General features: G+C 44.8%; 1 protein-coding gene across 4 annotated transcripts in view; it reads left to right on the top strand.

The window, feature by feature from the left end:
- The window catches only part of KIF1B (kinesin family member 1B), a 148,175-nt gene extending 129,181 nt beyond the window's left edge, over positions 1–18,994 (top strand). For all 4 annotated transcript variants that reach the window (XM_060013900.2, XM_060013919.2, XM_060013909.2 and 1 more), the window contains 11 exons: positions 4,798–4,912; positions 5,672–5,805; positions 7,256–7,317; positions 8,726–8,871; positions 9,058–9,297; positions 10,424–10,495; positions 11,512–11,633; positions 13,087–13,236; positions 13,591–13,783; positions 13,991–14,109; positions 14,670–18,994. In XM_060013900.2, coding sequence (XP_059869883.1) covers positions 4,798–4,912; positions 5,672–5,805; positions 7,256–7,317; positions 8,726–8,871; positions 9,058–9,297; positions 10,424–10,495; positions 11,512–11,633; positions 13,087–13,236; positions 13,591–13,783; positions 13,991–14,109; positions 14,670–14,712 — 1,396 coding nt within the window. In that variant the 3' untranslated portion in view covers positions 14,713–18,994. The remainder of the gene's footprint in view (positions 1–4,797; positions 4,913–5,671; positions 5,806–7,255; positions 7,318–8,725; positions 8,872–9,057; positions 9,298–10,423; positions 10,496–11,511; positions 11,634–13,086; positions 13,237–13,590; positions 13,784–13,990; positions 14,110–14,669) is intronic.
- Positions 18,995–21,381: the final 2,387 nt, after the last annotated feature.

Raw genomic sequence — 21,381 nt, forward strand, 5'->3', positions numbered from 1 at the left:
CCATGCACTGCAATGAAGAGTAACCGCTGCTCGCCGCACCTAGAGAAAGCCTGCATGCAGCAACAAAGACCCAACACAGCCGAAAAGGTTAAAAAAAAAAAAGTTAAAAAAAAAAATTGCTAAAGTCAAGAGTAATAAAAAGAGGAATTTCCCTGGTGGCGCAGTGGTTAAGAATCCACCTGCCAATGCAGGGGACACAGGTTCGAGCCCTGGTCCAGGAAGATCCCACATGCCGCAGAGCAGCTAAGCCCATGCGCCACAACTACTGAGCCTGCGCAACTACTGAAGCCCGTGCGCCTAGAGCCCGTGCTCCGCAACAAGAGAAGCCACCGCAATGAGAAGTCCGTGCACTGCAAGGAAGAGTAGCCCCTGCTTGCCACAACTAGAGAAAGCCCACGCACAGCAGCGAAGACCTAACACAGCCAAAATATAAATAAATAAAAATTTTAAAAAGAAGATACAGACTTTAAACACTTGTTTTAACTTAAAGTATATAAATGTACATTAATTTGTCAAGCTCTTGCTATAGGGCCAAGGCCTTTTCTTTAATTGTAGGCTCATTTATTAGACTTCTGACTGTCTTTCTTGCAAAGCCACACCCATAATTCATCACCTATTTTTTCAATTTGGTGGAACTAGAAACCTGTGAATAAAATCTAAGTGCAAAATCCTTTAAACTTTTTATCATATATCATCAAAATTTTATTTCCCTCTTTCTTTTACATTGATCTCACCCAAACTTAACAGCTGTTTTTTAAACAATTCACCATTATCAAGTCTTTTTTAAATGTTCAATTTATTTTTCACACTAAGTTTCCACACTTAGTTTTGTTTCACACTAAGCAAAAATTCTTTTTGCCCTCATGTTTCAGTGATTTATCTAATATTTAATTAAATTAGATAATTATAATAGCAAATGCAACCACATAAACAGGCTTGTGGTACTGACACTTGAGAAGCATGAAACTCGGCTCTTCGGAGCAAATTTTCTGGGCGATGAGCTACCTCTTTATTTTAGAATAATGTTCAATGAGAAATGGACGTCAGTCTATACATTGTAGGGATGTGGAGAGCATAAGTTCATTTGGTAAGTGGCTAAATGGAGTTTGGTCAAGAGAGCTTTTGTTCTTTTTGCCTAAGGTTTAATGTTTAAAGTTGAACTTACAGAACTCCAGTTGGGTGTATTACATACGTAATTAGAGGGCTCTTGTGATATATTGATAGTGGAGCGCAGCTGACAAGGGCCATTACTCCTTTTCTCCCCAGCCCTGCGTTTCTGTTACCTACTGACTTGTTTTTCCCTTAACTCCACAGCAACTTCCTACCATTTCCAATAGTAAGTCACCTCCTAAAGGGATGTTAATAGAGGTGGTCTCCACTCTCCCTTCTGTGCCCAGCATTTCCTTAACTGAACGTCTCAGGAGAGGGACCCATGTCATTGTAAGCCCTTTATCAAATTGTGTCCCATGGAATTCTCTGTTAATTGTTTGTCCACTTGAATTCACTTTTGCTTATCAGCAAACTTGTGTTTTTATATATATATTTTTTTCTCTCTCCTCTCTCTCTCTCCCTCTCTTTTTTCCTTTTTTTTTCTTTTGCTGCACTAACAAAAGCTTTTTCTGTGTTTTTACAGGCTCTTTCTTGATAAGGATATTCCTAGGTATTTTCTGTTTGCTTTTTTTTGCACATAAAGATTCTAGTTTATCAGAATGCTTTATGTCTTATGTAGCTTTGACTGCTATTTTAATTTAATAGTTTTCCGCCATGTAAACTTGCGCCCACCTAAGATAGAGCAAGACCTTATTCTGCACCCTTGTGCCCTGGGTTTTTCTGATGCATGTATAGTTTCACATGTAGGCTCTTAAGTAATTTGTAGAGTTCTTAATTATTTTCTCATTCCATTTAGTAAACTTGCCCATTTTATTCTATGCCCCTTCAAGTTTTTCTCTTCCACATTACAAAGTAGAATGTTACTCCCCTCATTTCATAAGGAATCTCAGGCTTGCATAATTGTTCACTTTTTTCTTCGTTTTGTCCTGTGTAGTAGTAGAGACCGATTTAGTTATTTGAGTAGCTGAGTCTGTGAGAAATATTTTTTTTTATTTTTAGACATTTCTCTTTCTCCTGTCAGGACTGCTTGTCTCATCTATTTATTTTCTGCTTTTGGAAAAGAAAAAGTTCCTGGTTCAGTAGTAAAGGAAATTTTCCCCCATCTCTCTCTTCGTCTCATTTAGGGAAGAAAACTGAAGGAAGTGATACATGATAATTTAGCCTAAGTGTTTTTTTAAAGATGCACATACACCGCACACGACACATACGCACACACACATACAGACACACACATACATATACTCACACACTGCCGTTGTCCGGAACATCTTGAGAAATCCATTTGGGATTATATCCTGACCACCTTAGCGCCATACAGGACAGCATGTCTCAGGACTCGGCCCTGTTTCTAACTCCAAATTCTCTTGCTAGCTTGATTTCATTGACATTTCTCTTCAGTCTCGGTTGTATTTCTTACGACCACCTCTCAAGAGTTGCCACCCTTGGTGAGTATTTCAAAAGAATGTGCTGCAGTAACTCCCAGGCACCAAACAAAACAACAAAAAACCCCACCTTTTTCCCTCCATCCCAGTACAGGGAGATTTTAGCGATGTCAGAAGTTTTCTGTTAGCCAAGTTTCTGCCAGTGAAGTTTCCTCTTTAGGTTAAGTGAAAACCAGAAAACAGAAATGTGAAGAGGCTTTCTCACACAAATTCAAAACATCTGCCTCAGTGGAAAGGGAATCTTGAACCCTGATTACTGGCAGCAGGAGATGCTTAGGTTCTGGCGTGGAGCTTGATGAGTGGCGGGTTCCAGGCGGCAGTGAAGTGCTTGTTGCTGTCAAGTGTCTCCAGGGCCCTCGCCCTGAGGAGGGGCCTCGCTTCACTCTGCACGGGGTGTCCAGACCTGCAGTGCGACAGGCAGGCCCCATTCCAGGCACCTCGGCAGACCCTGGGACACAATAGAAGAGCAGTCTCAGGGACAGGGCCCTCAAGTGGCTTCTGCCGAAGTAATGGATTTCACCACCCAATATTAGAATTTGTCTTAAACCAAATTACAATTTAGATGTGATCGAAACAGAGCTTTGTGGATGCATAAAGGGTTCTCTGCTGAGCCCAGTGAGCCCAGGAGCTGGGGAAGGGCTTCTGTCATCCTTTGTTGTGGTTGCTGTTTGGGTCTCTTTGTTGCTTTGTCCATCTTTGTCCTGTTAGTTGTCTCTGTATTCCTTTGGTGTATTTGTAGAGAATTTACTTGACCCATACACACTGCCTCAAAAGCTAGATGTCTGAGAGAGTGTCACGTACAGCCGAAGGCCCTTGGACAACACGGGTTTCAACTGCGCGGGTCCGCTCGCGTGTGGATTGTTTTCAGCAGTAAGTACCACAATACTACGTGATCCGCAGTTGGCTGAATCGGTGGAGGCAAAACCTCGGGTACCGAGGGCCGACTGTAAGTTATGCACAGATTTTTAACTGCATGGAGGGTCAGCCCCCTAACTTACCCTGTTGTTCAAGGGTCAACTGTACTTCAAGAAGACTTAGATCTAGAAGTAGCTACAAGATGAAATAATCAGGCTTCAGACACTGGCACTCAGAGGATGAGGTGTGGTTACGGAGTTCATTTAAGTATTGTTTTCTCTGTTTATTTCTGGAGAAAGAAGCATGGAGATGTGTTTAAAGAGAAGGTATGCCAGCTATTTGTCATGGGACACCTAGAAAAGATAGCTGCAGTGAGATTACCATTTGGGAAGGAGTGAGGAGGAACGTACTGGGCAGGGGAGAAGGTGTGCAGAACTCTAGATGAATTGGGTGGGGTGTATTACACGTGCAGAGAGCTAGTGGTGATGGGAAGCTCACTCTGAAGGGGTGGACGAAGTGTCTTCCCCAACAGTCCTAACGGGGGTCTGAGGGAGGGACACGGGGGGTCGAGTTGGGAGTTGATCTGTGACACTGCTGTTGAACTCAGGACAGTGCTTCAGGTGAGACTTGCTGAACTGGAAGGTTTAATGCCAAGTAGGGTCTATGGTGTTTTACTAGTAAGAGGGAAGAGAGATATTAAAGCAACTTTAAAAACCAGTTTATGGGTGTTTATTAAATAATCAAGCTTCTAGTTATTTGAATGTAAGATTCTTATGTGAATTTTTTGGAAAACTGATAAGTAGTAGTTGGCTAGCTCTGGTGTAAAAAATCATTCTCTTTTGCTGAAATGTCAGCTAAGAATAACCTCTTATTCTTCTATTTAAAACAAGTCTCTCTATACTGTTTCTTTCATGAACCCTCCCAGATGTGTTTGTGACATTTCTGAGGCTCAGCAGAGTGAGATCGAGATACAAAGACTGCAGCTTCCAAATGACTGAATCTTTGCTTCCGTCCCTCATCACTGACTGACAGAGGAGCTTACTTAGTCTTTCTTTCCTGTTTTAGTTTCTGTTGATACTCATTTCTCCTTTTCATCTTAATCCCTTCAATTGATCTCAATTGATTTTTATGTTTATAGGCGGAGGAGAAGCAGGCTTGTCAAAAAACAAAAAGCATAGCTTAAGTGTTCCTTGACGATGGGTGGGGGGCAAGAGCATGGGCGCCTGCCTTTCCCTCCTCGAAGGCACAGGTTCTGCTCTGTCGTTAGACTTTGGTAAGTTGGAAATGCTGGTCGGTGTGGGATTCTGCAGCATTACTGACAATGGCAGTGGCTGGACTAAGGTGACTTCAGCTTCTTCTGGATGACTCCCTCTTGCCTTTTTGACTTTAGGACCTTCTATCGTTTCGAGGCCGTGTGGGATAGCTCCCTCCATAACTCCCTCCTTCTGAACCGAGTTACACCCTATGGGGAAAAGATCTACATGACCTTGTCGGCCTACCTGGAGGTGAGAAGACCCACAACTTGAGTTGCCGTGAACAGCCAGCCCTGAACAGTGGGAAAGTTACAACAGGAAATGGGGAGGAAAGATTTGACTGATGTTGTCTTCCTTTCCCCCTGCACATCGTGAAGTTATTTTATTATACTTTGCTAACTGTTTTGGTTATATTAACTTCTGTTCCTGGTCTCTAGTTAATCAGAAAGTCACATAACTTTTATTACAGCTTTAGCAGCCCAATTCCCATTCTTCAAAGAATGTATGATTTTAAGAATACCACCTCTTGTCTTTGTAGTTGTGGGCAGAGCCTAGTAGTGGTTAACAGCACAGACCCTGGAACTAGCCTATCTGAGTTCAAGTCCCTGTGCTGCCACTTACTGCCTTCATGTCCTTGGACAAGTGACTTCATCTCTCTGTGCCTCAATTTCCTTGTCTTTTAAACAGGGGTAATAATAATAGCATTTATCTCAGAAAGTTGTTGAGAGGTCACAGAAAAGGATTTAGAACAAACAGTGCTTGGCATATAACAAGTAATAAACATTAGCCGTTATTACAGAAAAAAAACTTTGAAAAACATAAATGCATCTGCAAGCAACACCACCTGACCTTGCACGTATTATCTTCTGATTTGCTGTTGAAATCATCAGTAGAGCTGAAATCCTCCACCCCCCACATCTGGGAGCAGCTTTCCCAATACAGTAGTGCCCAGACTGTGGTCACAGATGCTCTGTCTGTGTTTAATCGGAGCCCACTCCTGTTTGCTTTCAGCTGGATCATTGTATCCAGCCAGCTGTCATCACCAAGGATGTGTGCATGGTCTTCTATTCCCGGGATGCCAAGATCTCGCCGCCACGCTCACTGCGCAGCCTCTTTGGCAGCGGCTATTCAAAGTCACCAGACTCGTAAGTTTTTGAGACAAGTTTAGCTTCTAGTTGGTGTACCCTGTACAGAATCAGCAGTCTTCTAGCTGCTGTTTTCAGGGTTAGTTCACAACCTATAAACCAGAGTGCAGTGACTTGAATGTTGGCATTTAATAAAATATTGATAAACAGATGATTTAATGAGGGAAGGAAGGAATGTTCCATTGTGAACGCTTCTCAGAAAATTTTGTAGGGACTAAATGTTCTTTTTAAATGTCATTATTATTATTTCTAACAGCTTACCATACCATTGGGATTTTATCCTTTTTAAGATTTATTCATGTTTAAGATATATGAATGTACATGAAGAATAACACAGTGACTACCTGTGCATCACTACCCGGCTTAAAAATTAAGTATAACTAAAACAGTAGAAGAGTCAGTCCCCTTCTTAACCACACCCCCCCAGAAACTGATGTTTATCATTTCATTCTAGTCAGACCTTTCCCCCCTCATCTTTTCTTTCTTGTGGTAAGAAAAGGCAAAATTTTAATCTTCACATTTCTATTATAAACCTTCTAGTTTATCATTCAGTTTATTTTTTATATGTGACTCCTAATTTCTTTTTTTTTTTTACATCTTTATTGGAGTATAATAGCTTTACAATGGTGTGTTAGTTTCTGCTTTACAACATAATGAATCAGTTATATATATACATATGTTCCCATATCTCTTCCCTCTTGCGCCTCCCTCCCTCCCAATCCCACCCCTCCAGGCGATCACAAAGCACTGAGCTGATCTCCCTGTGCTATGCGGCTGCTTCCCACTAGCTATCTACCTTACGTTTGGTAGCGTATATATGTCCATGCCTCTCTCTCGCTTTGTCACAGCTTACCCTTCCCCCTCCCCATATCCTCAAGTCCATTCTCTAGTAGGTCTGTGTCTTTATTCCTGTCTTACCCCTAGGTTCTTCATGACATTTTTTTTCTTAAATTCCATATATTTGTGTTAGCGTACGGTATTTGTCTCTCTCTTTCTGACTTACTTCACTCTGTATGAGAGACTCTAGGTCTATCCACCTCATTACAAATAGCTCAATTTCGTTTCTTTTTATGGCTGAGTAATATTCCATTGTATATACGTGCCACATCTTCTTTATCCATTCATCCGATGATGGGCACTTAGGTTGTTTCCATCTCTGGGCTGTTGTAAATAGAGCAGCAATGAACATTTTGGTACATGACTCTTTTTGAATTGTGGTTTTCTCAGGGTATATGCCCAGTAGTGGGATTGCTGGGTCTATCATTCAGTTTTATTCTTAAGCTCAGAACAGGAAAAGAACAGTGACTGATAAGAAATGTCTGTAATTATATTTGAGGGTGGATTGCAGACCCAGTGGAGGAGACAGTGTTTTAAGCAGAGAGAATTGAGATTTTCCTGGTTTTGTGCTATATGAAATTAAGCAGTTGTTTATTTGTTTTAATTCAAATAGAAATCGAGTCACTGGAATTTATGAACTCAGTTTATGCAAGATGGCAGACACAGGTAGTCCAGGTAAGCTCTATGGATCAGGAAAGTGATAGTTACCTTTGCATTTGACTGGAGTACATTATATCAAAAATCTACCCCACCCCTGTAGGATAGATATACATTTTTGAGAAGCCAGTTATATTTTACAAGCCACTTTGGTGGTGGTGGTGGTGGGAGTTTCCTTTTTCTGAGTTGCAGCACTGTTTGGTTTATGACATGCAATACAGTTATAAAAGCTGTATGGGACAAAATGTTGCTGGGCTGTGGAATACTATAACACATTCAAGCGTGTTAGAGTGAATTTGGCTTGGAAAACTTCAGAACCATTTCCCTCTCAACCTTAACCCCAAAGATAACTTGACAGTGTAACTTTACAGGTGCTGTCAACCTAGAATTTGAACTTCCTATGCTCTAGAAAGACAAATTATCAAGTTGAACTTGTTCTGTGTCCTTTTTAATGTCTCCTTGAACTGCTGTTGTTCCTCCAGTTTGGTGGCCTTCAACAGCACTCTATGTTTCCATGTTTGTAAACTGGAACGTGGACACAAGTCAGGGTTTTTAAAAACATTTAATGTAAATTTGAGTCGGTTTAGAGAACATATGTGGAAAAGAGGCCAAGGCCCACAGGTAAGATTGAGATAAAAAAAGACAACTTTGAGTATGAATCCAAGTCCCAATAGCAGCTAATTATAGTGTCTAGATAGTTCCTTCAGAAGTTTTTTAATTAACATAAATTCATGTCTCTTGTATGTGAAACCAGCATAATATTTTTTAAAATTATTGGGAAATAATGGAGGCTAAACCAGTCTGTCATCTACCATCTTAACTGAGCTACCAAATGTGAGGTAGCTCACATCTTTCCCACTTTTTTCCCATGAATGTATTTTTATATATTTAGAACAATAGCGTACAGGCTATTTAATCTCTGTATTTTCACTTAACATAATAACTAGCATTGGGGCTTCCCTGGTGGCACAGTGGTTGAGAGCCCACCTGCCGATGCAGGGGACACGGGTTCGTGCCCCGGTCCGGGAGGATCCCACATGCCGCGGAGCGGCTGGGCCCATGAGCCATGGCCGCTGAGCCTGCGCGTCCGGAGCCTGTGCTCCGCAACGGGAGAGGCCACAGCAGTGAGAGGCCCATGTACCGCAAAAAAACCCACAACAACAACAACAACAAAAACTAGCATTTTCTCAAGAGGCATTACTAGCTTCATAATTATTAAAGAATATAAAACTCAGTTTTTAAAAGAAGTTTAGAGAGTTGCTTTGGGGCAAAAGGGATAAATTTTTATTAATAATCAAAATCCCATGTATCTTGAGACTAAACTGAGACAGTTTAGTGCCATATAATGTGAATTATTAAGTCATTTTGAGCTAAAATTGGAATTGGATGTTTTTCTGGAAAAACGAGTTGTTTCCTCTTATCTCAGGCATGCAGAGGAGGAGAAGGAAAATCTTGGATACATCAGTGGCATATGTGCGGGGAGAAGAGAACTTAGCAGGCTGGCGGCCTCGTGGAGACAGCCTCATCCTTGAGCACCAGTGGGACTTGGAGAAGCTGGAGCTCCTGCACGAGGTACGCTGGGGCACGGGGTGCACAGGTGAACTCTCGGGCAAGATTCCCGCAGCATCAGTCTTACACTCACCTCCTGTCTGTGATCCTGGCTTTGCAGTTTTCGATCATGATGGAGGCATAATATTTTGCTTATTAAGATCTTGATGAGCTTTGTGTTTGCTGAGGCTGTAGTGTTGATCTTCTTAGGTGGAGAAAACCCGCCACTTCCTGCTGCTCCGTGAGAGACTTGGTGACAGCATCCCCACATCCCTGAGCGACTCGTTGTCCCCCAGCCTCAGCAGTGGGACCCTCAGCACCTCCACCAGCATCTCCTCTCAGATCTCAACCACCACCTTTGAAAGTGCCATCACACCCAGTGAGAGCAGTGGCTACGACTCCACAGACATTGAAAGCCTGGTGGATCGAGAGAAAGAGCTGGCTACCAAGGTGTGGCTCCCTGCCTCTGCTGAGCATTTTCCCCCGTGAGGCTCTGTGAGCTGGTGTTTCTGTTTTTTTCACTTGCATTTTCATCTTTCTTTGAGGGCCTCTGTTCAAGGCCTGTGCTCACACTGTGAATATAGAAGTAAATGAGACTTAACTTCTACCCTTAATAAGTTGACAGGCGAGGGGGTGACAAGCTTACAATAGAGGTTTGGTCGAGAATGCTGTGGGAGCCGGAGGAGAGGCCTGCCCAGGAGGGTACTCGTGGACTGACCTTGGAAGGATGCGCAGGAGAGAGCCAGCGGCGTCCTGCATGATCAGTGTGAGGGAATCCGTGCAGGAGAGGGACAGGAGATGGAGTTGGAGAGATAGGGCAGGGCCAGATCACGAAGAGCCTATGTGCTGGACTAAAGCGTCCAGAATATCCCGGGAGTGACTTGGAAATGTTTCAAACAGGTATTTGTTTTAGGAAGATTTCTCTGGCAGCAGTAAAGAGGATGGACTTGTGGTGAAGAGACAGGCTAGAGGCAGAAAGAATTCTTTATTTCAGTAATCCAGATGAGAAACGGTAAAGTTTTTAACTATGGCGGGGGTGGGTGGGATGAAGAGGAATCACGGGAGAGACGTTTGGAAGGTAGAATCCGCATTCCTTGTTGCCTGGATAACAGCAGGAGAGGGCAGAGAGGTTGTTGAGGGTGACCACCAGGCATGTGGGTCTGGGCAACTGGCTGACAATGGAATATAGAAATAAGAGGGATTTTGTGTTCTTTTCAATAATCGAATGGTCGTCTAGTTGATTTGGGAATGTATGTCCATCCAGAAACCTCCATGCCTTTTAGTACCAGGGCAAATGGAGAATGAAAGGGATGCTGTCGCATTCTTAAGCGCTTTAAACTATGGTGTTTACGGTAATTCACTTTTGTAGTCATGAGAATGGCTTTTTATCCACTCATTTTATTGTCTTTGTTAGGCATGTACCAGGCTTCTCTTGCTATGTACTCAGTTAATTTCTAGAGCTATTTGAGCAGCACCTGAGCTCCACTGTGAGTCGTAGGCATGTTATTTCCCTTCCTGCTTTAATCCCGGGCTTTGTTTAACCATTGAAACTTACTCTTCCCTCTCTCTTCCCTAGTGCCTGCAACTTCTCACCCACACTTTCAACCGAGAATTCGGCCAGGTGCACGGCAGCATCAGTGGCTGCAAGGTGAGCAGCTCTCACTTCCTGTCCTCAGGCTTTGCTGCTTTTAGGTGGCTTGAGATGGGCAGAACATTACATGTGAGGATGTATGACATATCCGCTCTTTCGTTTATTTAATTTTTCAGTCAGAACACTGACTTCTGAAGATTAAAGTATTCTTCTGTGTCTCTTAGAGTAATTATGAGATGGGAAACATTTGGGCTTTTCCCTGAATCCCTTGGAGAAGAGTATTCTGCAGGGGGTGATATATTATTATATGGCAAGGCACAAGAAGTCCTGAGGTTCTTGGTGGCATGAAATTTTGTTGCCTTCAACAAAGAGTGAGGTGAACACTTTAAAGAATTTCTGCATCATTCACTCTGTTCTGGTCATCTTCACCTTTTTTGCTATTCCCTAGACACTCCAAGCTTTCCGCCTTGAGGTTGTGTACAGTGGCTGTGCATTTTCCCAGTATAACCTTCCAGATAGTCCCATGATTCACTTCTTTATTTCATTTTTCTGCTCAGATGTTGCCTCCTTGGAGCGGATTTCCTTAACCACCCTATGTAAGGCCAGCAGCTCTCTGAAACCTTTTAACCTGCTTCTCTGCTTTACTTTTTGCTGTAGCACTGATCCCTGCCTGACACTTCTTAAAGTGTTTGTTGATTGGTTTATTATCTGCCTTCTCCACTTAAAGTGTAAGCTCCAGGAGGGCAGGGCCTCTGCCATATTCTTAGAACAGTGCCTGTTGTTCTTAGTTCTCGGCACATATAGATAGGGTCATTTAGTTAATGCAGGAAGCTGTAGCAATATAAAATATAAACATATTTTATAAATATAAAAAGCTAGCCTTGCCTCTTTTATAAATGTCTTGATTCCTATTCTGACACTTTGGCCATAAAATATTCGTAAGGATTGTTTTCTTGAATGACCTGAAACAGAAGAGGATTTATGAACATGAGGTCACTGGCTGTCAAAGCTTCTTACTGCAGAGGTGGTTTTGTTCATCTGAATCTCACTTGCTGTGTTCTGTTTTCTTCCAGTTGTCTGATATCTCTCCAGTCGGACGGGATCCCTCTGTGTCCAGTTTTAGCAGTGCTACCCTCACTCCCTCCTCCACCTGCCCCTCTTTGATAGATGCTAGGGGCAACTCTTTGGATCAGAAGTAAGTACCCAGATTTCACTGACAAAAGCTAATGTAAGAACCAAGGGAAATGCCAACCTTCCGCTAGCTCAGTGGTTCTCAACCGAGGGCAGCACCGTCCCCCTAGGCAGCCTTGGGAAACATGTGGGAGCCTTTTCTGGATGTCACAGTGACTGGGAAGATGCTGCTGACGTCTCTTAACGTCATACGTTTTACTAACTTTCTGCATCAAGTCACTGACTCCTCTTCTTCGTCCCCTTTTGCGTGATTTGTTCTTGTATTCACACCCCTGATTGTCTCCCCAGTCAGATCAGACACAGGAAGCCCCATCCTGGGAAAAATATTTTGAAACTACTTTGGAAAAAATATTTTAATGACACAAGAAAGCATATAGGTAAGAAGAATAGAGATGAAGTCCATGAATGATTCCACAAATTCATCATTAGAATCACTGCTGTGCAGTGCGCCATCAGTCTCCTTTGCCCTGTCTCCATTCATTATGCTCACCTGTCACAACCCACCTGGTTATCATCCAGCTGTCTATCTTTCTGTATCAACACTGAGGCAGTGGGCTGGAGAAAATAACACAACCAGGTAATTTAACTGAATTTGGGATGCCATCAACTCTAAGACATTATTTTTATATGCCACTAAAAGAAAAAGCAATGCCAACTAAAATGTGACATGCCATCAATTACAAGATGCATCCCAATTCGAGAAATGGTAAAGTTTGAGAAAAATGGGCTTTTTGGAATTGGTGAAATGCAATTAATTAGACTAAGCTGCTCTACAAAGATAACAATACAGAGCGTGGGGGATTATCTCTCTCACATCAGTTCAGAGCTGGTCCTGGTTGGTGGAGCAGCTCTGCTCCAGACAGCCGTTCAGGGGCCCAGGTTCTTCTCATGTGTTTGCTCGCTCTGCCAGCCCCTCAGGCAGTGGTCCTCAGACTTCAGTGGCATCAGCATCACCTGGGAGGCTTGTTAAAGCCCAGGTGGCTGAACCCCATTCAGAGTTTCTAATTCTGTATGTCTGAGTTGGAGCCTGAGAATTTGAATTTCCAGCAAGTTTTCAGATGAAGTTGATGCTGCTGATCAGGGACCTCACTTTGAGAACCACTGCCCTAGGTGGCGCCCTAGGTATGGCCTTGAGACTAAATAGAAACATATAGAGGAATGGCGTTCATATTCAGTACCCTTCTGTTGAGAGGGCGTCAGGGTAGGAAGAGAGACTGAGTGACTTGGTGGTCATCAGTGATGAGTTTCCTTTGTAACTGCCGGAGGATGACACCAGGTGAATTTGGGATTACGTTTCGGACGCCAGCTTTGTCTTCTTAGCCAAGCTCTCTGGAACTGATGTTTGCAAGATCCCTGGTGTTCAGGGAGAGGCATTGTTCCTCCTGGTGAGACGGTTGTGTATTGACCTTACTGAAGCACCTGTTACCCCCTTTCTTCCTAACCTCTCTCTTTTCAAGGACCCCAGAAGCCAATTCCCAGGCCTCTAGTCCCTGCCCAGAATTTGAACAGTTTCAGATTGTCCCAACTGTGGAAACGCCCTACTTGGCCCGAGCAGGAAAAAATGAATTTCTCAATCTTGTTCCAGATATTGAAGAAATTAGACCAGGGTGAGTACTATATTGAACAGGGATGCCAGGTATTAAAAGACAAATTAGCAGGAATTTACTTTCAGCTCTTCTACATGACGTCTGCATTACAGTCTAATGCAAATGGAATCAGGGTGAAAGAGTGCTGGTTGGGTTTCCACTCCAGGTGTATCACCGCCACCCGGCACAGCATGTGGTGGTGGTGCTTTGTGCTCTTTCGCTGCATTTCTTCAGCAGATAAGATTCTAGACCAAGTAGATCATTTGCCTGTTTCGTTCAGCCTAAGGACTTGGCCTGGGTCTGTTTTGATGGCCCTCGCCTCATGATCACTTTATTTTTGTGAGAAACTAACCTCTCTTGTACTGTCCTTTTCAGCTCAGTGGTCTCTAAGAAAGGATATCTGCATTTCAAGGAGCCACTTTCCAGCAACTGGGCTAAACATTTTGTCGTGGTCCGTCGCCCCTATGTCTTCATCTATAACAGTGACAAAGACCCGGTGGAGCGTGGCATCATTAACTTGTCCACAGCGCAGGTGGAATACAGTGAGGACCAGCAGGCCATGGTGAAGGTCAGTCCTGCCCTCTCTTGCTTTTCATTGCCACGCAGAGCCTTCCCTGTTGAGTTCTGAACTCCGTCGTGTGGTGTGGAATCTCTCTTTTGTATTTGGTGTCTCTGAACCTTCAGTGTGAAGGGCCGTGTGCCCGCTGAATATGGCTGGTGGTCCCCATTGTCCAGTATCCATAGTAACTTTCTCATCTTCCTGTGTCTCTTTCAGACACCGAACACCTTTGCCGTATGCACAAAGCACCGTGGGGTCCTTTTGCAGGCTCTCAATGACAAAGACATGAACGACTGGTTATATGCCTTTAACCCACTCCTTGCTGGCACAATACGGTAAGAAGTTGTTCCCGTGTTTGCTTCCTCTCCTTGGTTTTTGGTTCCAGGGACGTCAACATAAACAGAAAAGGAAGTCTTGTTGCAAACAAGTTTAAAATAGAGGAAGGACAGGAGTGTAAGTGTGGTTGTAAGGTGGCGATGAGGCCTCAGCTTCTCATAAGGTGGCATCTGGTGTCCTGAATGGCTAAAGAGACTCTGGTCACATTTGTACCCAGTTAATCTCCTGCTTTGACTTTTTATTCTTAAGGGGTCTACAGCTGGGGTCTGTGGGACCGAGTAAAGGGAAGATTGTGAGAACCTTAACGGTCTCCCAATATTCGGCCATATGATCCAGCCTCAGATCCTGTGAGGGGCTTGTGTCCCAGGGTCCCCAGAGTCGGAGGACCACTGGCCGGCCTCTTTGTTCAGGGGCTTAGAGACCCGGGCCTGCGGTGCAGGATGGGAGGACATGCAAGGAGGGGAGCACAGAGGAGGAATACCTGCGAGGGCAAGAGCCCCAGATCCAGTTTTCCAGTCCTGCCGTCTGTCTGATCCTCTGATCCCTTTTCTGCCCACAGGTCAAAACTCTCCCGCAGATGCCCAAGCCAACCGAAGTACTAGGTGACTGCCGAGCGCCCTCACTCGCCTTCCGAGAGATAAAGAAAGTGTTACCTCTCATTCCTCTTTGTGATTCTTGATGGTTATTCTTGTGTGTGATCCTGTGGCTTAAGTGCTCGTCCCTTCTCGTCCAGCACTTTTTCTGTCGCTCCTGGCCCCCGTCCCCATTGCTCTGTACTCTTTTCTTTTTTCCTGTGCTGAGAATCTTGTTAGAAGCATGTGGCCTAACAAAAGGGGGGGAAAAACGAACAAAAAAACAAAAATCCAGAGGGGATCCAGTGAATCTCCCAATTATTTTTTGGTGAATTTTGGCTTCCTTTTGTGTGATAGGTCCCCATATGACCACCTCTGATGTCTGTACTTCTGTCTTTGGATATCTCTGTCTGTTGTTCAAGATAACATAATACTTTTTTCTTTTCATTGTGATATAATTTTAATTTTTCTTGGGTGGCTTAGAGACTAAAGGAAGAGACATCTGGTCTTTTTTAGAACCTGAGAGGAAAAAACTTAACCTTTTCCCCTTCTGTCTCTTTTTGCCATGACTAATCCTTACATTTTCCATTCAGGGAAAGGGTTGTAGTGAGCTTAAAAATGGGACAGGTATATTCTCTGAAATTAGGGCTTATTTAGAACATAGTTATGTAATTTTCATTTAGTGGAAGAGACTTTTCAGCAGGTTTGGGACAGTGGCTGCTGTTGACCTTATAAGAAGGAAAGAGCCAAGGCTATCGCTGATGGATTTCAAAGGACCGTGGGACTTGGGCCTGACAGTGGGGGGTCAGTGGGATGCTTGTAGTTCCTCACAGCAGGGCCCCTGTGAGCTGTTTGTCTCCACTGGGAGGGAGCCTCTTCTCTCAGAGTCTCAGTTCTGTTCTTGGAGTTAGTAATGACAGTGGTACAGTTTGGAATTAGTGCCATGATGTCATATACAAATATCCCACAAGGAGGGAGTGTTTCACTATCTGGTGATGAACTTGATGGTCTTTGTCATCATTATGATTATGATAATGCCAGGTAGTGACCTTGTGATTGTTGTAGCTCCCTTTGATCAAAGAAATCGAACTCTTAAGTGTAAACTTGGATGTCTCCCTCTGAATCCAGAGGTCATTTTCAGTGATCCTTGTCAAATTGAAAACACTTTCAATGATGCTTGTCTCCCTATGCTCATAGATAAGTGAACATGGCAGGCTTTGCTTTCTGGACCCCAGAATTATAACGGACTTCCTGCCACCACTAAGAGCAAAAGGACACCTGGGGGCAGAGAAGAGGGTCCACCTGAACCCTGGCCGGGCAGAGAAGAGGGTCCACCTGAACCCTGGCCCCAGCCCTGGTCATTTGTCTCCTCCTTGGTTATCTCCGTCGTGCGTGGAAGTACTGCCAGAGGAGGAAGGAGGAGCTCACTGCCGGTAGCCTCCTTCTGTGACAGAACAGGATCGCCTGCTTCCAGAGGCCATTGTGGAAGATGCTCTTTCTCTTTCAGCTGCAGTAAGTGTCACAGGAATGACATGGGAGAGAAGGCCTCCAGTTACTTCAGTTGCTTTGCCAGTTGACGTGGGGCTGTTCTGTACCATCCTTTACTGCCCTCGCTCACACCTCTGACCATCCATCCTTCAGGTGTTCAGGAAGGTATCTGCTTGCTGCCACTTGGTGGAGATCCTCCGCCGGGGGTCCTCCGCCTCGAGGGTGCTGACTCTCAGGTAGCAAAGGGGAAGGGCCCGTGCGCTCAGCAGGTTGGGTGCTGGGCAGGCTCGCCAGCACCCAGACCCTTGCCTCTGCCTTCCTGGAGGGGCTCATCTCCTGGCTTCGTTCATCATAATTGCTTTGCAAAGAGGGGAAAAGGGAGTCACGGAGAGCTTAACAAAAGAAAGACTAGAAATCAAAGGCTATGACCTTACCTGAAAAATGATCAAGAAAAATTCTATGGTAGATTTTTTAACTTTCTTCCTCTCCTTAAAACATAGGTCACTAACTCTAATGTTACTTGTTTTCTAAATGGTGCTTCAGACTTTAAAGTAGTTAGAGGTTTCTTGTCTAATGGACACAATGTGCCCTTCCAGTGTCCACTCAAATCCAGGGTCTGCCCGTGCTTAGAGACAGCTTCCTGGGCTGAAATTAAATCTAGTTTCAGGGAAACGAAGATGAGATTTGAAGGTTACTTTTCGAATTAAATCATGGCTGCTGCTGCTGTTACAGAGTCTGATAGGAGGACCCGTGTCTGTGGCAAAAGGAGGCCGGGGGGAGCCGAGGGAGATAGAATCAAGTGATACAGTAAGATGTTTTTTATCCTAACTTAAACAAAACTGGCTTGGAAAGTCTTTGCTTTGGAATGTCAGACACTAGAAGAGGCCGAGGTGAGAAGGCCTTGTGAGGCAGTGGGGGCCTTGGCTGCGGCTCCCCAGTACACAGCCCCCACTGGTTCCCCTTTCTCTAGGGGTCTGTTTTCAGATTGGAGTTGGAGCAGTTTCAGGATTGATGTTCCCTTTCCAGGCAGGTCCATCCCCACTTTGAAGCTCTGAGAGAGAATTTATGGCAGGAATTATTTATGAGGCTTTCATGGAAGCCATAGTGTCAGGAAAGTTGAAAGAACTCAAACCTTTAAGGAAACCACCTTTTAAGGGTTGGTTTGTTTGCTTTTTTTTTTTTTTCTTGAAGCACACCTTTAAACGAGCAAATAATAATTAAGCAAGAAAGAACACTTATACAAATTTAGGGGAAATGAGCGCTAGAGTAGCCATCTCCTCCCCTCCCTCCCCCATCCTCCTTTCTCCCGCCAGAGCAAAAGACGGCCTCACAGCTTCCACCAGACCAGTGCTCACAGCCTCCTGTCTCCGCGCCTGCCTGGGGGTCACTGAGCTCTCAGGCCGGGCTCTGCGGGGTCCGCCAGCCCACGCACACAGCCGCGAGCGCAGGGAAGGGCTGCTTTTGGCAGCTGGGTGAGCACTTGGATTCCAGTACGTTTTGGTAATGTGAGGGAAGTCGAGGGAAATGATTTTTCCCAACTACGACTACGCAAATTGTGGGTGAGATTTTTCAGCTCTTATAAGATGAAGGAATCAATGAAGCCATTGTGGAAGATCTTTTGGTACCTAAAGTAAAATGACTTCTCCTGGCACATATATCAAAGCAAAGACTTTGTTGTCTGCTGCTTGTTGTCTAATTTACAGGGATATTTAATTTTGTAAGGTATTTGTATATTTATACAGCTATAATTAATTGCACATTGAACTGGAAAAGCAAGGATGACCTAGCGTGTAGCACCTGCTGGTACTTGGCATTCCCTCGTCTGGGTTCCACTAGGGTTCTCCTGGACAGTATCAGGGCTTGTTCATTTCTTGTTTGACTTGGGTCCTTCATTTTACCTTTTGGTTCCCTTTTTAAAATGTGATTGTTAACCTGCTCTTTAAAAAGAAAGAGACTAATTTTGCTGCTGCTCTCAGAAGGTTTGCTGAATGTATTTAAATAGGACTCTAACTCGTGTGCACTGCAGCTGTCCACTGTGGCCAGTGATGATTCACCCAAGTGTGTGGCCAGACCATGACTGTGTAGCAGGAATGTATTGATTTGTGCTTCCTTAGTAAATGGAGATATCAGCTGAGAGATGATCTGCTGCTGTTGTGTTCCAAAAGGCCATTTATGAAACCTGTGTTCGAGCCCCATAAAATCTTAGGAAAGCCTCTAGTCATTTAAAGGAAGAAGTTAGGGTTGATACAAATTTCACATTAAAAATTCAGCCAAAACGGCTTGTGCTCAGACGGAATGTCCGAGTTGAGGTTGGTCTCTTGCCAAACCCTGGCCGTCGTGTGTTGTTTTCATGTCTTCAAGTTAATTTTTTTCATGCTGCGTATTCTGGCATCAGTTCACCCGAGGAATCCATCAGCCTTCTTGTGAGTCGTCTTAGACTTTGTGGCTCTGAAGTACTTGTCCGGTGAGACTTCAAGTCCCTTGTCACCATCCTCATGCACAAAACCCATGAAGCATAAGTGGCCTTTTTGAACCAAGACTTTGCAAACTGATCTCTCCCCAGGGAAGGAGTTGAGCACATTTAGCAACAATGTACATTATTAATTTCAGATTCTCATTTTCATGTTTTATTATGTAAATATTATCTGATGTTCGGAGCCTGAGTATACAGAATGTAAATATAGTTCTTGTATTTGTACTAATTCTGGTTCTTTTGCTGTATAGCCTTAGATGTGCAATGCAGACATTATCTAACTGTGTATGGTAACCTTGCATCACGGAACTATTAGTGAACGAGGTAAAAATAATAAAGGTACAACCAGTGCATCAGAAGGCTCTTGATGTGCGTTTATTCCTACACCCTTTGAAAGGTATTTACACAAATATTTTTCTTGATTTGCAAAGACATTACTCTTCTGGGACAGATGTCACCATGCTATGACCTACATGTTCCTTTCTGATAATGCAAAGCAGCAGTTATTCTATAACTAATGTGATGCTGTTTCTTAGAAAGTACTTTCCTCCCGGTTAGGGAAGTGGCTATTTTAGGTGGAAGATTCGCCTTTTTTTTCTCCTAAAGCCTCTGTTTATATACCTACCAATGATTCTGTAGTGTTGTTGTAGGGTGGGTGATGGAGGGTTGAAATTTTCACTGTGTCAATTTAACAAGTTCCTGTTGTGAGCAGAGAATGAGAAGGGACCACTGTCCTGGGTATTTGGGGGAGAAATGGAAGCAGGGAAGGGAAGCGGCATTCGGGCAAAAAGCAGCAGTTCGTCCAGGGCATGTCTGAGGGCCCACCTGTCCCCGGCAAGCGCTGGGTTCTGATGATTCAGCAGCGAACAGAGCAGGCCCTATACCCGGGGCCCTCCCATTCCAATGAGGGAAGACACTCGTTACACAAATTTAAAATGTTACAGAGCAAAGAAAAGCTGAATAAAAGATTAGAAGGGATGGGAAGAAAGCGTCTTTTTAGATTGTGTGGTCAGGGAAGGCCTCTTTTGGGAGATGACATTTGAGTAGACTCCTGAATGAAAGAACGGGTAAGCCATGCAAATCCCTGGGCAAAGAGGTCTCCATGCGGAGTAAGTAGGTACCTGAGGCAGCGGTGTCCTCAGAAGATTCCAAAATAGCAAGGAACCAAGGGCGGATTTTGAGAAGATAAGTCCCATGATCTTACTAGTGTTTTAAAAGACCATTCAGATGGCTGGGTGGAGAGCAGCCTGTGTGTGTAGAGATGGGGGACCCGTGGAAGAAAGGGGGCCAAACGGGAAGTTGTTGCCGCAGCGTCCCGGGGGGAGGATGGAGGCTCGGACTAGCAGCAGTAGATTCGGGGAGGAAGGGCCAGATTCAGGACACATTTTACTGTTAGAACTCAGAGTCCGCCGAGGGACCGCATGTCGAGAAAGGAGGATGGTAACTCCCGGGACGTGTGTCTGAGCAAACAGGACGGCCTTGTGGTTCCCTAGGGTGAAGGAGGCTGGAGGTTCTAGAAGAGCTGAGGGTGGTTCTGAATAGAGGACTAGGTTGTGGCCGTGTTCACCTGCATGTGTGGTCCATGAGGCAGTCGCATTCGGGGGAGAGGTGGGGGCTGGAGACACATTTGGAAACTGACCCATGAAGGTGACAATAAAGGCAAGAGGTAGGGAGATCGGGGAGCGAGTAGCTGTGAGAACCAAGGGCTCTGCGGCCTGGAGCAGTAGGAGGAGAGGACGACAGCAGAGGGACCAGGAGAAGTGGCTGTGAGGAGAGCGTGGTATTTGGCAGTGAAGTGAAGGAAGTGTTTGAAGATGGAGGAAGTGATAGCCGTGTCAAGAGCAGCTGACGGGTTAAAATAAGAACTGAGCAGTGACCGCAGGTTTTGGCAACAGGTCTAGGAAGCTTGAGGGAGCCAGTGAATGCCATCACTTTCTCCCGGTTTCAGAGCCAACTAATAAACAAAAGAATAAGGCAGATAGGAGATCGAAATATCACCTTCGTTACTGTTAAAGCTATGATTAGAGAATGTGGCTTCTGTCTGTGGGTAAATGAATTCCGTGATACCGAGCCTCAGAACTAGAGGGCCGGGAGCAGTGCATCGTGAACTTTAATGTGCGTAAGATTCCCCCGTAGGTCATACTAGGTGCACATTCTGGCTGAGGAGGCCTCGGGTGGGGCCTGAGACCCTGCATTTCTCGTAAGCTTCCACGTGAACCAAGAGGTCCCCTGATGGCAGCCGAGGTCCCCAGAGAGAGGGAAGAAGTGGTCAGGCTGGCCATGCCAGGGGCTCCCCCCAAACTCAGGCAGTTTCGTCTCTCTCCTGGCCCTCTGTGAGGAGCTGGCGGAAGCAGGAATGTTCCAGTAACAGAGCTCACTTCACATGGGAGGAGACATCAGGAGTGCCTGTGCTCTGACGAGGTCGTCGGCGAGTAGAGCATCTTCACGAGTGGTGCGGAAGAAAGCGTACCCAGAGTAGGTGCCAGGGAAAGTGGGAGAAGAGGCTGAGTGAGTAATACGGGGCGGGGGGGGGGCAAGGGGTCAGGGAGAGGTTTCTATTTTAAAGGAAGGCGATAGCCCAGCATGTGTGTCTGCTGATGGGGATGAATGCACTAGAAGGGAAAACCTGGCGGTGGGACGAGACCAGAACAGAGAGTTTGCTGGCGTGATCCCCTGGAGGTGGCCGGCGGGCTTGGAGGGGCATGAGAGGGGAGTTCAGCCCTGGGTCCTGGGGGAGC

This window comes from Delphinus delphis, chromosome 1 (assembly GCF_949987515.2).
Source record: "Delphinus delphis chromosome 1, mDelDel1.2, whole genome shotgun sequence".
Taxonomy (NCBI): domain Eukaryota; kingdom Metazoa; phylum Chordata; class Mammalia; order Artiodactyla; family Delphinidae; genus Delphinus; species Delphinus delphis.